The sequence below is a fragment of the Antennarius striatus genome, chromosome 12 (assembly GCF_040054535.1).
Source record: "Antennarius striatus isolate MH-2024 chromosome 12, ASM4005453v1, whole genome shotgun sequence".
Lineage (NCBI taxonomy): Eukaryota > Metazoa > Chordata > Actinopteri > Lophiiformes > Antennariidae > Antennarius > Antennarius striatus.
The window spans coordinates 15,030,190-15,042,806 of record NC_090787.1 but is presented as its reverse complement, the minus strand read 5'-3'; the positions used below and the strand labels follow the sequence as shown (position 1 = coordinate 15,042,806).

General features: G+C 41.7%; 1 protein-coding gene across 8 annotated transcripts in view; it reads right to left on the bottom strand.

Moving 5' to 3' along the window:
- Positions 1 to 1,511: 1,511 nt before the first annotated feature.
- frmpd4 (FERM and PDZ domain containing 4) overlaps positions 1,512 to 12,617 on the bottom strand; it is a 29,874-nt gene continuing 18,768 nt past the window's right edge. For 5 of the 8 annotated variants that reach the window (XM_068329196.1, XM_068329200.1, XM_068329197.1 and 2 more), the window contains 13 exons: positions 11,810 to 11,855; positions 10,834 to 10,938; positions 10,143 to 10,250; positions 9,634 to 9,765; positions 8,919 to 9,038; positions 8,616 to 8,752; positions 8,220 to 8,346; positions 7,915 to 8,004; positions 7,636 to 7,818; positions 7,321 to 7,459; positions 6,261 to 7,238; positions 4,628 to 5,833; positions 1,512 to 3,388 (listed from right to left, as the gene is read on the bottom strand). In XM_068329196.1, the coding sequence (XP_068185297.1) occupies positions 2,184 to 3,388; positions 4,628 to 5,833; positions 6,261 to 7,238; positions 7,321 to 7,459; positions 7,636 to 7,818; positions 7,915 to 8,004; positions 8,220 to 8,346; positions 8,616 to 8,752; positions 8,919 to 9,038; positions 9,634 to 9,765; positions 10,143 to 10,250; positions 10,834 to 10,938; positions 11,810 to 11,855 (4,576 nt within the window). In that variant the 3' untranslated portion in view covers positions 1,512 to 2,183. The remainder of the gene's footprint in view (positions 3,389 to 4,627; positions 5,834 to 6,260; positions 7,239 to 7,320; positions 7,460 to 7,635; positions 7,819 to 7,914; positions 8,005 to 8,219; positions 8,347 to 8,615; positions 8,753 to 8,918; positions 9,039 to 9,633; positions 9,766 to 10,142; positions 10,251 to 10,833; positions 10,939 to 11,809; positions 11,856 to 12,617) is intronic. The other 3 variants (XM_068329198.1, XM_068329202.1, XM_068329203.1) reach the window with 1 other exon arrangement.

Here is a 12,617-nt window from a genome sequence, read left to right as displayed (position 1 = left end):
AGCAGAAAAGCTGTAACTGTTCCAAGTCACACTAGAGTACACGTTAAAAAAGTGACTTTCGAGTCATTACAATCTAAATATGTGTAAATATATGTAAAGAAAACGGTTAGCTGTGCACACTTTGACATCACAATTAAGTGCAGACATGACACGACATCTGGAAACTACTGATACATTATTCTTGTCCACATGCTTGTATAAAGGGCGGCAGTGGCTCAGTGGTAAAGCGGGCGGTAGAGCGGGTCGTCCTATGATTTAAGATCGGCGGTTCGATTCCCGCTCCCGCCCCCCCAAAAATACCCGGAGGTGAGCTAACAGTGGGAGGTGTCAGCTCATCTCCGGAGCACTGCCGAGGCACCCTTGAGCAAGGTGCCGTCCCCTTTACAAATTGCTCATTTGAGGCGCACCAAGAAGGAGCTGCCTGCCACTCTATCTCCCCTGCATGCCTACAGGCCCCTTTGTGTGTGTGTGTGATACAGGGGCCTGTACTCACAAATATGTATGCATGCGTTTGTAATCAGTAGCTAGAGTGTGCTTCTTAATTTCCCTTCGGGGATCAAACCAGTATATAAAATTTAAAAAAAAAAACAGTGTTTTTAGAAATATTCCTCTTCTGTTGAATTGCAGAGAAAATGGTATTGGCGTGAGTTCTGTGGGTTCTGGTTTGTTAGTTTTTTGTGTGGTTGTGTGATGAGCTGGCATCTTATCCAGAGTGTACCCTGCCTTTTGCCCGTAGTCAGCTGAGACACACTCCAGCAACACCTGTGATCCGCAAAACAGATAATCGACTGTAGATGAGATGATTGCAATCATTTCATCTACAAGGACACGGATGAATGGATGGATGATTGCATCCAACGTGCAAACTCAGCTTTACATTGTGTGAATGGTGAATTTAGCAAACAATATTAGCATGTTAGTATGCTGAAATGTTCATGGCACAGTGCAACTTCACAAAGCTGCTCCTGTACAGTATCGGCTTGACTACTTCCTTATGTAACACTGTGCCAACTCATGTGAGGTTCCATGTTTAGTGAAGTGGACCATCATAATCATCATTAAAACTGCAAAAGCACTCATTACTAGCACTCAGGCTAGAGTAAAACCATACATGACAAAATATAGTTATAAACCGAGTCAAGCTATTTTTTTCTGTATTAGTAATGTAATTAAAGGAACAAACTGTCAAATCTAATATTATTGTATTGTTATTCTACTTTTGCGTCAGACAAGCAATGATTATGAATCTAAATTCACCACTGAAAGTAAACACACTGAATTAAATGTGATCTTGTGTGAAAGTGATGTTTATTGAAGACAGACAAACGTGCTGTGAGATAAGACATTTTAAAAGTTTTAATCTTTTTAATGACATTGACAAAAAGCAACGAGAAAATACACAATAGTAATGTGTAAAGTATTTGTTAAATTAAGGTGAAATCATCAAATAAATAAAGTAAGTGAATTATTTTTATTTAATCACATCTTATCTTGTCATGTGCAATGATTTGTTCAAAGCTTTAAATAGCGTATACATTTCAAGAACATAATATATTTTTACAATTTAGAAACAAGGTGCTTACAAGATTTAAATAATCTGCATGTTGTCAGAACCCATAAACCATCAAAATAATCTTCATTGTATAATACAGTGCGACCTCGCGTATTCGTGCATCAACGCTCGCGACTTCACCTCATCGCAGATTTTTTGGTAGGCAGTCACGTGATACCATACCAGCATTCTATGCGCTGACAGCATCCTGAAGTGTGCTCCGTTCCGTGAGACACAAAAGTGCTTTAAACAGTCGATAAGAGCGACAGAAGGTGGTTTAATATCAGTATTGGGAGGGTCATAAACGTTCAAATTACTGTAAATAATAAGATACATAGTTTGTCGCACTATCGCGAAATTCATTATTCGCGTGTGGTTCCTGGAACGCTTAACCGCGAAGAACGAGGACGCACTGTACTAGTAAATACAGTTGAGAGGAAAGTCATATGCATCTTTATAGAGATCTTAATATAATCTATTTTAAAACTTCAGTGATTCATATAATTTTATTTTTACTTTACATAATAAAATATTGTATACTCAAGGCAAGTTTTTTTTTACTCTCATAGCAGTTCACATTGGTTGTTAAACCCACGTATGGCTTTAAAATCAACTATCAGGATGAAACAGTTCATTTCTTGAGCAATGTTTTCAGTGAGTGAGTTAGTGTGTTTATCATATCAGACATCATGGCAGAGTGATGTGTCAATGCATGAACACTTTGGTCAATGGTGGAGCTTCCTGACGCCACCTCAGCAGCTTTCAGCAGACACACGTAGTTCATAACCACCTCGTCCACCCGGGCTACCACCTCAATCTGCTCGCGTTTGGTGCTCAGGCCTTCCACCAGTGACATGCAGGCTTGTGTCAGACAGCAGAGTGTGTGGAAGCTGTGTGTCAGAGTGAGCAGCAGCTCCTCCGGGCTGCTGTACTCCTCAGCCATTTGACTGCAGGACCCATTCAGCGCCTTGGCCTGCTTCAAAAGCACCTGGGAAAAGGTATCCACATCAGCCTCATTGACCCCCTGCTTCTCACCTCCGCTGTGGCCGACGCTGGAGCGTAACACACCAACCATCTCTAAGGCATCCTCCTGTGCAACTGCAAATCCTGTGTGAAGACTGTAGGTTTTTCCCTTCATGGAATCTACATGGGCGAGCCTCGCTTTAAGGCTCCTGTCACTCATGACGGTGGCTGTGTTGCTCTGCTCAGCTTGATAGCTGGCATTAGAGCCCGTCTTACCCTTATGACCACAAGAAGCTGAGCTGACGGAGAAGTTTTGGTCATCACCATTAGTGTTTGTCTTTCTCCGCAGGAAACAGTGACTGAATGACCGGTGACACCTCCAAGTTCCCGCATCTAGCCGTGGTGCCGTTAGCTCTGCCAATAAGAGGGAGGCTCCTCGTACCAGACCTCTGTCTGAAGAATTACATGAGAATGTGCCATGGGACAAGCTCTTGGGCAAGGTCTTGGCAGAGAATGTCCTCTGTACTTCTAGGTGATCTTGAGACGGGAAATTGTGACCATGACTCCTTCCTTTAAGTGTGGCTTTGGTCTTATCTAACAGTGCCTCTAATCCTCTGGAACCTGGCATCATGGTGCTCCAGTTCCTCCAGACCCTGTGTGGCCGCCTGAAGCTACTTGATGTAGGGTCGCATGAAGATTCATGTGGGGGGATAGCCAGGGCATGTGGGTCTGGCCCAGGACTGGCTCGTATTAGCCCACAGGGTTCTGTGCTAGTTCTTAATGATGAGGGTGACACGGCTGTGGTGGTGGTACTGGTCTTATTACATAGAGCTAAAGATGACTCTTCTCCAACATTCTTCAGCTGTGTGCAAGCTACACTAGGGGTAGGAGGGAAAAAAAGAGCTGTTAAGCATCTCTCTGACAGTATGCATTCATATCCATCCATTTTAGCATTTATATTAACTTTTATACAAAATTGTTAGAAAATAAATATAACAAAGGATTATAGCGATTAATAAAAAGCAAAGCAGACAAACAAGAAAACAAATCAAGTGAATCATATTTTATAATAATAAATAAAATAGTAAATTAAAATCCCCCCAAAATTTACAAAACAGACAATATCTGTCAATAGAATTATCAATGTGTTTCTTTTCTTATTCTTTTTCAGTGTGTAGAACACTGGAAAAATGGATTGTTAATATTGAAAAGAGAATATGACATCAATTTATCATTATTTTTAGTCTACTGTACATGCTACCTTTTCTAAAGTAATTAGATTTATTGTTTCTAAGTTGGTTTATTTGCTATAAATACTGCTGCGAACATGTGTCAAAGAGCTTTTGAACAGGGTAAGGGAGTCACGCGCTACAGAGAGAGAAGTTTTTTAGTGTTTTCAATTTAACTTAAATTACATTCAAACAAATGATCCTAGAGCTGTCCACATCTGATTGGTCACCTCTGGACATACTTTAATGCCACCATGAATGAGATCCTCGAGTGGTACCACATTCAAAGGTTCCAGAGAAAATGAGCACTCATACCAATATTTCTCTTGGTGTTTGATCTTTTCCCTAAAGTGTCAAAAATCAATCAAACATTTTTACTATCTCAACAGTTTTTTTGTTCTTTTGAATATACTTCTAAATAAAACTGATAGTGATACATCAGCCAATGTAGCTACCTAAAATTGGTTATGGTGCTGAAGAACTAAAAACAGTGATGTGTAAATCTAAATGTGGTTTTTCAGGTTGCTTTTGAGAACAAAAAGAGGAAAAGGAAGTTCTCTCTCTCTCTCTCTCTCTCTCTCTCTCTCTCTCTCTCTCTCTCTCTCTCTCTCTCTCTCTCTCTCTCTCTCTCACACACACACACACAGTGTATTTTATAAATATAATCTATGGGAAGTTTCTCACGGACTTCCTCTCTATATACTGGTCCACTTCTCTACCCTCCAGGCTAACTAGGCTTTGTAACCCATCTATTATTTCTATCGGCCCATGCTGACATAGTTGGCTAAAATCAGCTATTAAACTTTATAAAATGCCTCCTTTGTTCATTTCCCAGTGTTACACAGACATAGATAAGAGAGGGCACCCTCCTGTTTAGTTTTACCTGTGGTTTCCTTTATCTTTGCTACTCTGTGAGCACCGCCCCGTGTAATCCCAGGATCAGCACTGGTGGCTGCATGGATCCTCCTCAGAAGCGTGGGGTCAATGGGATGGCCAGCTTTCCCCTGAACCGGGGGTCCATACACTCTCTCCTCAGCGGTTACATAACTCATCCCTTTGAGAGAGGACTCTGACAGTACATGCAGATTGTCTGTGGTACAAAGGGGAGAATCCATGGGAGTAACACAGCTGCTGCTGCCTGTACTACAACCGGCATCTATAGAAGAACACTGTGAGCTTTGGAGAGAATGAATTCCTTCGCTCTGTATCGATGACACACGCTTGCTCAGGTGGTACTCGTATAATCGTGTGACTTCTTGCTCGCTTGGAAGTACCTTAATTTGCTGCTTCTCATTATCGTGTGAAGTGGAATCTCCCTCTGTGGAGATAGCTACTTTGGACAGGGAGTGGAAATGGGCATTTAAGTGTTGGCCTCTTTCATCCAAGTCCTGTTTCTCTCCCTTTACTGTCAGTCTGTCTGTGTGGGAAGCCTGTGAGTCATTTACACAATCTGGAGTGAGATTGTCTGCCATTTTGTTTCCAGACATCCTATGCTGCCATTTTTGATTCCTGTCTTTCCAGTGAGTTCGCCCCAGATCGAGTTGATTCATGTAGTAGGAATCTCTCACAGTGAAAGCGTTATATTTCCCGACGAGATGAGGGAGCTCCTCTTTAGTTGATTCTTGAGACGGCACGTGAGGGCGATCAGAAGATTCAGAGGCATCTTCTTGGATTCTGATATCTGCTTCCCTCTGCTTTCCTCTCTGCCTGCTCATCACTGAGCTCATGTGCATCTTACTGAAGTATTCACTGACTGATTTTATTTCCATCGTCTCTGGCTCCATCTCACTGCCATCTGAGTGAAAGATCTGAGAGGAGGCAACAGCAGATGATTTTGCTTCGTCCTCTTGATGCTCCCGGGGGTGGTACTGCATAGCCGCCACACTGCCATCATTAGGTGCACAGACCTCCGCTTTCTCCTCATTCAGGGCTGGATGGTACTCATCTGTCATGGCTACATGCATCCTCAGGTGGTTCTCAGAGTGTCTCTGAGCGCTGGTCAGCTCAGAGCTCTCTGTCATCTCAGATGAATTTGTTTCATTTCCAGAATCTGAGGATTCAGGACTAAATGCTCGTGAGATTTCTACACCTGCGTATCATGGAAAGAGAAATATAATTAGCAACATTAAACATATTTGAATGAGTTTGAAAAACACAATAACAGCTCATAAAAAGCACCAAAGTGATGACATCTCTATGAAATCTGATTGAGAACAGCGTCAGAGACTTAAAATGAGCATGCCATAAATGGCTATTTGAAATGAATACAAAATGGTTTTAACCTGTTCTTGTACAGTACTCACTGAGTAAACCAAGAAAAATGATCCACGAACCCAAACAAATTGTGATGAAATGAAATGTTTGTAACATGAATGAAGAAATGAAATGAATGAAAAAACACACCAATGGAAACATAGAACAAAATGGGATTTATTGAAAACAACAACAAATCAATAGTGAATGACTTGAACACATGTAGTCTTAATGAATGAATGTTACAATAGTGTAAGGGGAACCTGTGCTGCTCTCGGACTGCGCTGGGTTCTGTTCCTCTGATGCAGCGAGGGCCTCCAGTGCTTGTAAAGTTGACACTACTGCATTGTTGAGAGGCTCTCTGTGGCCCTCTGCCCTATTGGTGGGCACTGAATCTATGAGAGACACTGGAATATCATTGCAGGCATCTTGGGCCCTAGTCCCAGCCCCCTGCTGCTCCTCCTCATCAGAGCTGTCCCTGAAGCCGGGAGGAGGAGCAGCAATAGCCAAGTTAAGAGAGTGCAGCAACACGTCATTGTCGTCCTCATTGTTCCCCTCTGGCGGGGGAGGGAGGGAGGTCAAGTCAATGATGTCATCGCTGGACCCCGAGAATGACAGTAACATAGGATTATCAATGTCACTCATCACCATGTCCTCTTCACAGCTGATGTCATCCTCATCTTCTGCCTCGTCTGTTGTTTCTGCATAGCAGATGTCGTGCAGCAGTGGCTCCTCGATGCACTCGGTGGGACCAAAGATTTTGGTGGCGTACTGATACCCATCCCCGTCCTCCATGGCATCTATCATTTTATAGTCCTCCTCGAGACGCCTGTACATGGGGCTGTGATTGTCTAGAATCTCTGGACCTTCATCCATGAGTCTCTGGTAGCCCAAATTTTGGGGATTTACAGTGTCCAATGGAGGATCTCCAAAGATAAAGGAGACCTTTGCATTCCGGGAAGAGTCTTGGGATTTGGGCCTTGGGACATTGAGATAAGTTTGGGAGCAGGGGATTCTGCAGCACTCCACTCTTTCTGCCATGTGCATTGAGTGCTGGGGCTGGTGGATTTCAGTTATGTAGACTGGATGGCCTTCACATCTCCCGTGGTCGAGGTATTCACACTCCTGCTCAGAATAGTCCTGGCTACACCTCTGGCTGCTTCTTTCTTCACAGCCTTTATTGGGCGTGCTGTATGTACACTCTATGGCCTGAAAGTTTTGTTTTGCTTTTGCTGCGTGGCCTGTAAAGAGGAACCAAAAAAGGAATCATGTTTATCAATTAAACATACCACTCACTGATGAGTCATTGTGTGATAATCTCACATGCAGTTATTTTCATACTGTCTGTATTTTTGGCCACGTTGAAGATGGAGCGCCGAGAGTCCACCAGTAATCTGTAGTAGCCGGCAGTCAAACAAGCCAGATTCATTGCATCAACAGACTCCATTAAGAGAGTGATGGGCTGTGAAAAGAGGTAGATAAGCAGATGACAATGAGGGAAAAACATGAGGGAGCAGAGCTATACAACAGAGTTATTATAACTGCCGAACAGACTTATGGTGTTCGGGTAAAACCATCAAAAGTATTGCTTAAAATGATCTGACATAGTTTTATGAAAATAGAAGAACATCCATTAACCTTCACATCCAGAACATGTAGCTCCACTCTAACCCTGTTCTCATCCTCGGTGTACATCTCAATGCGGTTGACGTGGCTGAAATCAGCCAGGAGTGCCACTAGGTTTGTCTTGGTGTTAATCACATGGCTGATACCATACTTGGGCCCCACTAGCAATGTCACCTCTGTATGCTTCTCACCTTGCTGTAAAAGGGAAGAGAGATGAAGCACATGCATATCACTTCCTGCGTGTGGTATGGCATATTTTTGTGTCCGACACAATAAGAGCATTTCACTCACAATCAGGGTAGATTTAAAGACACGTCCTCCGTACAGCCTCAGGTCACTGAGGTACTTCAGGTAATGAACCTTTGCCTGCAAGGCAGTCAGCTTGAACACGGACGACAGAAAAGAGGCAGGGTAAGAGTCAAGCTGATACCATCTAAAAGAGGTTTATAGCAAAAAGTCATTTTCAACTGAGTGTAGGTTCTGTTTTTTCCAGAGCATAACTCTCCACTAGGGGGCAGTCAAATGTTTCTACAGATGCAGTGCACGGCAAAGACAGAGAGATGGAGACAGAATGAAGAAGCAGTAGCATATGGTACCTTTTTACCAGGAGGCACCAGGTTCTGGTTTGTTTTCAAGATGTGAGTGAGGGCTTTTTTGATGTTCTTCTCTTTCATGCTAGAAAGCACAGCAGGAGGCAGGAACAATGCCAGACCCCACTCTTTCCTGCAGAACCACAAATGAACAAAGATTAGAAAAGGTGACTCAGTGAGACAAATGGTCAAACCATGACTGATGATTGGTTCACTTTACCCACAAATGACACATTGACCAGCTAATCAAAATTACTGCAAACCTCTTGGCTTTGCATCAGAAATTCTGCATCTGAGATCAGTATTCTTTTTTGCTTAAAACATTCTGCTCTTTAAAATAACAAAAGCCAGAATAAGTCATGAGAAACCTCCATGGTACAATGTGGTACCACATTTACTCACTCAATGTACTTGAGGGAAACTTTCTGGGACTGTTTAGTATTGATGGTTAGAATATACATTTGCAGGGCAGCCAGGTGGAGGGCCGTGTCGTATTTCAGTTCTGACCCAAATCTCTCCAAGACAACATCGTTGCAACTCTGAGGGGGAGATGACAGCAGGAGGTTAAACTTCAGTTCCTCTTGCTATAATAAAATCAACACACCTACAGTGACTAGTCTGTACTGTGTCTTTTTTCTGAAGCGGTTTTACATCGACGGTTTAAATTGTTCATCATGAACTGAATCTGCATCTTCCAATATTCACCTGGACATAAAGGTACTCGAATGCTACTGCATCTCTCCTGAGCAGGTCCACGGGATCCTTTGGAACGAAAGTGATGCGAAAAAAGCACTTCATTTTATGTGATCCAGGCCTCTGTGTCACCTGAAGCACATGTCAAAAGAAGATGACCCCATCAGTAAAGATTTTGCATCTAAGAACTATCTATTAAGAAGAGATGAAACAAGTGTTAAAAGATGGAACATAACATGCTGTACTTGATAAGAACTAAACCCATACTATGTGTCAGGATCAATGTGGAAGTGTCAAAGTCATTTAAAGAACAGCTTGGTGTGTCGACTCGAGGATTTGAAAAAAAAAACCCCAAAACAATCGTCACCTGGTTTCAATGAATGGAATTAACAGAGAGTGAACTGACTGTATATATGGAGAATTCAAAAGTCAAATAAAACTTGCCTCAAATGTCATACATCAAGCATTAAATGAGAATTAGTGAGTGCGATAGAGGGGATGTGTCAGACATGTATTCATCTTCTCTAAACCTTGCTGCTTGCCACCTTTTGTTCCATGGATAGTTTCATAACTACTGACAAAAGCCTTTACTCCTTTTGTGCTGCAGCGGGAGTATAAATAAACTTGAGTGTACATTGAAGATGGTGGTGGTATCCTCCATCTGCCATCAAGTCTATTGCTTGACGGTCTCTTTCCTGTTTAGTGGCACCCATGAGGGCCATCTCACCTGAGTTAGCATCTCCTGCTCGTGCAGTAACATGAGTTTGCTGGCAGATCCCTCAGCTCTTTGCTCCAGCATCAGAGAGAAGTGTTCAATGCTCTTGATGGAAAGCTTTTCTTGCAAGGTCAAGATAACATCCTTTCACACAGACACAGTCATGGTTAATACAATGTGAGATCCGTGTAGATGCAGCAGCCTTCTTGTTCGGTGCCATGCCCATAAATCATTTTCATGGCTGCTCACACACAAAGAACGTGACCACTACCGAATGTGCAGTCAGAATTTCAACGAACGAAGCAAGTGTGACCTGCTGACAAAGTACTTTCTGCTCCACAGTTAATTAAGTTCCAAATGCTTTTAGTTCAAATTATATTTTAGATTCAGATGAGGTTCCACAAGTCATAGTAAAGAGAGAAGCCTGTCCTTTATAGCAGAGTACATCTGAATATCTATAGTAATCCAGCACTTTCAATTACGAAGCTGCTTGTCATTGTAAAGTTCTTTACAGCACCTACCTTAATAGATGTGTTGCTGTCAAATTTAAATGATTTAGTCTGCCCATTCTCCAGGTACACTTTCAGAACATTTGGCATAAAAAGAAGAGAGTTGTCCTTCACCATTTCCTGAGGACAGAATTTGAAGTACTTGATCAACAAAACTGATTTTTATGTTTGCATACAGTAATTTCTGGGTTTGAAAACTGTAACAGATTTCATTTTTGCCGAGAGATAACTTTATATTCAAAATACTCACACACACGCACACACAAGCACACTACTGTATAAGAAAATAGGAGCAATTTTCAAATGGAACTCTGACCCTACCATCTAACTCTTCATAAAAAAGTGAATTAACTTGTTTTATTAAGCTATAAGTGGTGAAAGGCACAACAGATGCACCTTCCTTCATGACTGCTGTCTGATTTTTTTGCTCACAAGATTTGAATTCCTCATAATCTCACTTTGAGGTTGACTTGGGGAAACACTCTGTGAGAGTGTCCCCTTTTTTCTGTCAATCATACTTTCGCATTCACTTTTTCTTCACCAAAAGAAAGCGGAGAGGAAATCTAGCGCCTTCATTTTACAGTCTGTAATTGCTGTTATTTTCAAGCTGCTCAATGCCACCATATAGATCTGATGTCTGGCCATGTTGTCTCCTGCTCAGTCCTTCAGTAGACAGGATAAGTCAGTGTCCAGAGTGACTTACCGGGACCTGGCCATTAATGATGACCTCTTCAGCAAAGCGGACTTTAACAGGATTAGTCTTTAACTTGGCCTTTTTGGCTGCGCTGATGAATGCCGATTTGGGTGACTGTTGGAGAGAAAGAAGAAAGAGGAGACTTGAAGGGCAATAAGTTTGGCCAGAGATGAGATCTGCCGTAAAGATTTCAGCTCCACACAACTGAGGGACTGTTCTCTTCCGGAAGCATGACACCATATCATCTCTCCACTTGAGGGCTGATGTTTAAAAGGTAGCTCTGGGTCAGACTGAGGATGCCTTCACTCCCACTGTGTCAACAAGGCCGCAAAGAAACATCTGGAAACTGAAGCTGTTGCAGGTTGAATTACAAGAGCTTCACAATCGTTTGAAAATATTTGCACCAAATAGATATTGCATTGAGTCACTTTTCTTCATGTGGAGACTCTGAAGTAAAAATTAATTCTTAAAATGCAGAGTGTCCTTAAACCCCACATTTCAAAAATGTCTATGGTTTAAAATGTCATAGTTGCTGTAAAAAAAGAGAATTATCAGTTGTTACCACATCATAAGAGATATGTTGTTTTCTGTGAGCACGCAAAGACGATTTTCTTCTATTTTTGGAGGCAATTCAAGCGTAATTAAATTTCCACTGAATTATTATGTGAACTGTAAACAAAGGCAGAATATATGCTCATGGCACCCTGCGTTAATCACCATCTGGAGTTCTGTGACTGATCTTAAATGTTGATGTGGTAGGTTTGTCTGAGGTCTCACAAGGATCTGATGCTATAACGGGAGAAGGCTTGGAAACATCCATAGCGACTGGACTCCCCTTTGTTAGTGCAGATGTAAAACACAGCTAAAAGCAGTGCTGTTAAAAAAACCTGAACTAACATATCACAGAGCCAACAAATATCAGAACAACAAAACACACAAACAGCCTAATGCACTCGATTCATTGACAGAGGACGGAGAAACTTACTGGGTACGGCTGAACCACGGTCAACAATATGGACTCCTTGCAGCTCCTGTAAGACACACAAAAACATTTTATTTTCATTAAAAATGAAGTCAACGGAAATTTGTATGCGTTTCATTTTTCTTGTTGTGTTTGAGTCATCATAGTGAATGGTGGCAGGAGGACTATTGGATCCTTGTTTTTCATTGTGTATTTTTTTTTTCTTCTTCTTTCCAGACATGTTATTACAACGTATTTCACTTTCATCAGCGCTAAAACATCATCAACAACATCCAAAAAGAAACAAAAAAAGGGTTAACGGGTAGAAGCCATTGGCTTGTAAGGTTCCCGTCCCCTAAATCATCAACAAAACATGTCTCTCATTAGAATATGTAATCAACAAACTCATATATTAAAAGTTTTCAACTAGCTCATACATTGAATTTTGACAGACGTTCATTCCCTTATCCACTTCCAGATGTTAGCCTTTTACCCTAGAGTATAACCATGTTTTATATTCTTCCTAGGAACACAAGGTTTGTTAACATCATGGATAGTCAAAACTAGATGTTGACCTTGCCAGTGTTCTCCACAAGAATATAACGATCATATTCACCTCTTTCAGCAGACAGTATACAAGAATTAACCAGTTTGTTGCAGACACTTTAACAGTTTCACATCATATTATATTGTCAAAAGATATCAACATGCTCTTTAAAGTCTCAAAGTTAATGTTATCCCATGTTGTGTCCATTGTTATCCCATGTTGTGTCCATTGAGCGTTGTTTTACTGCAGAGACTGAACATTCTGAAACAACGAGGTGTAACAAAC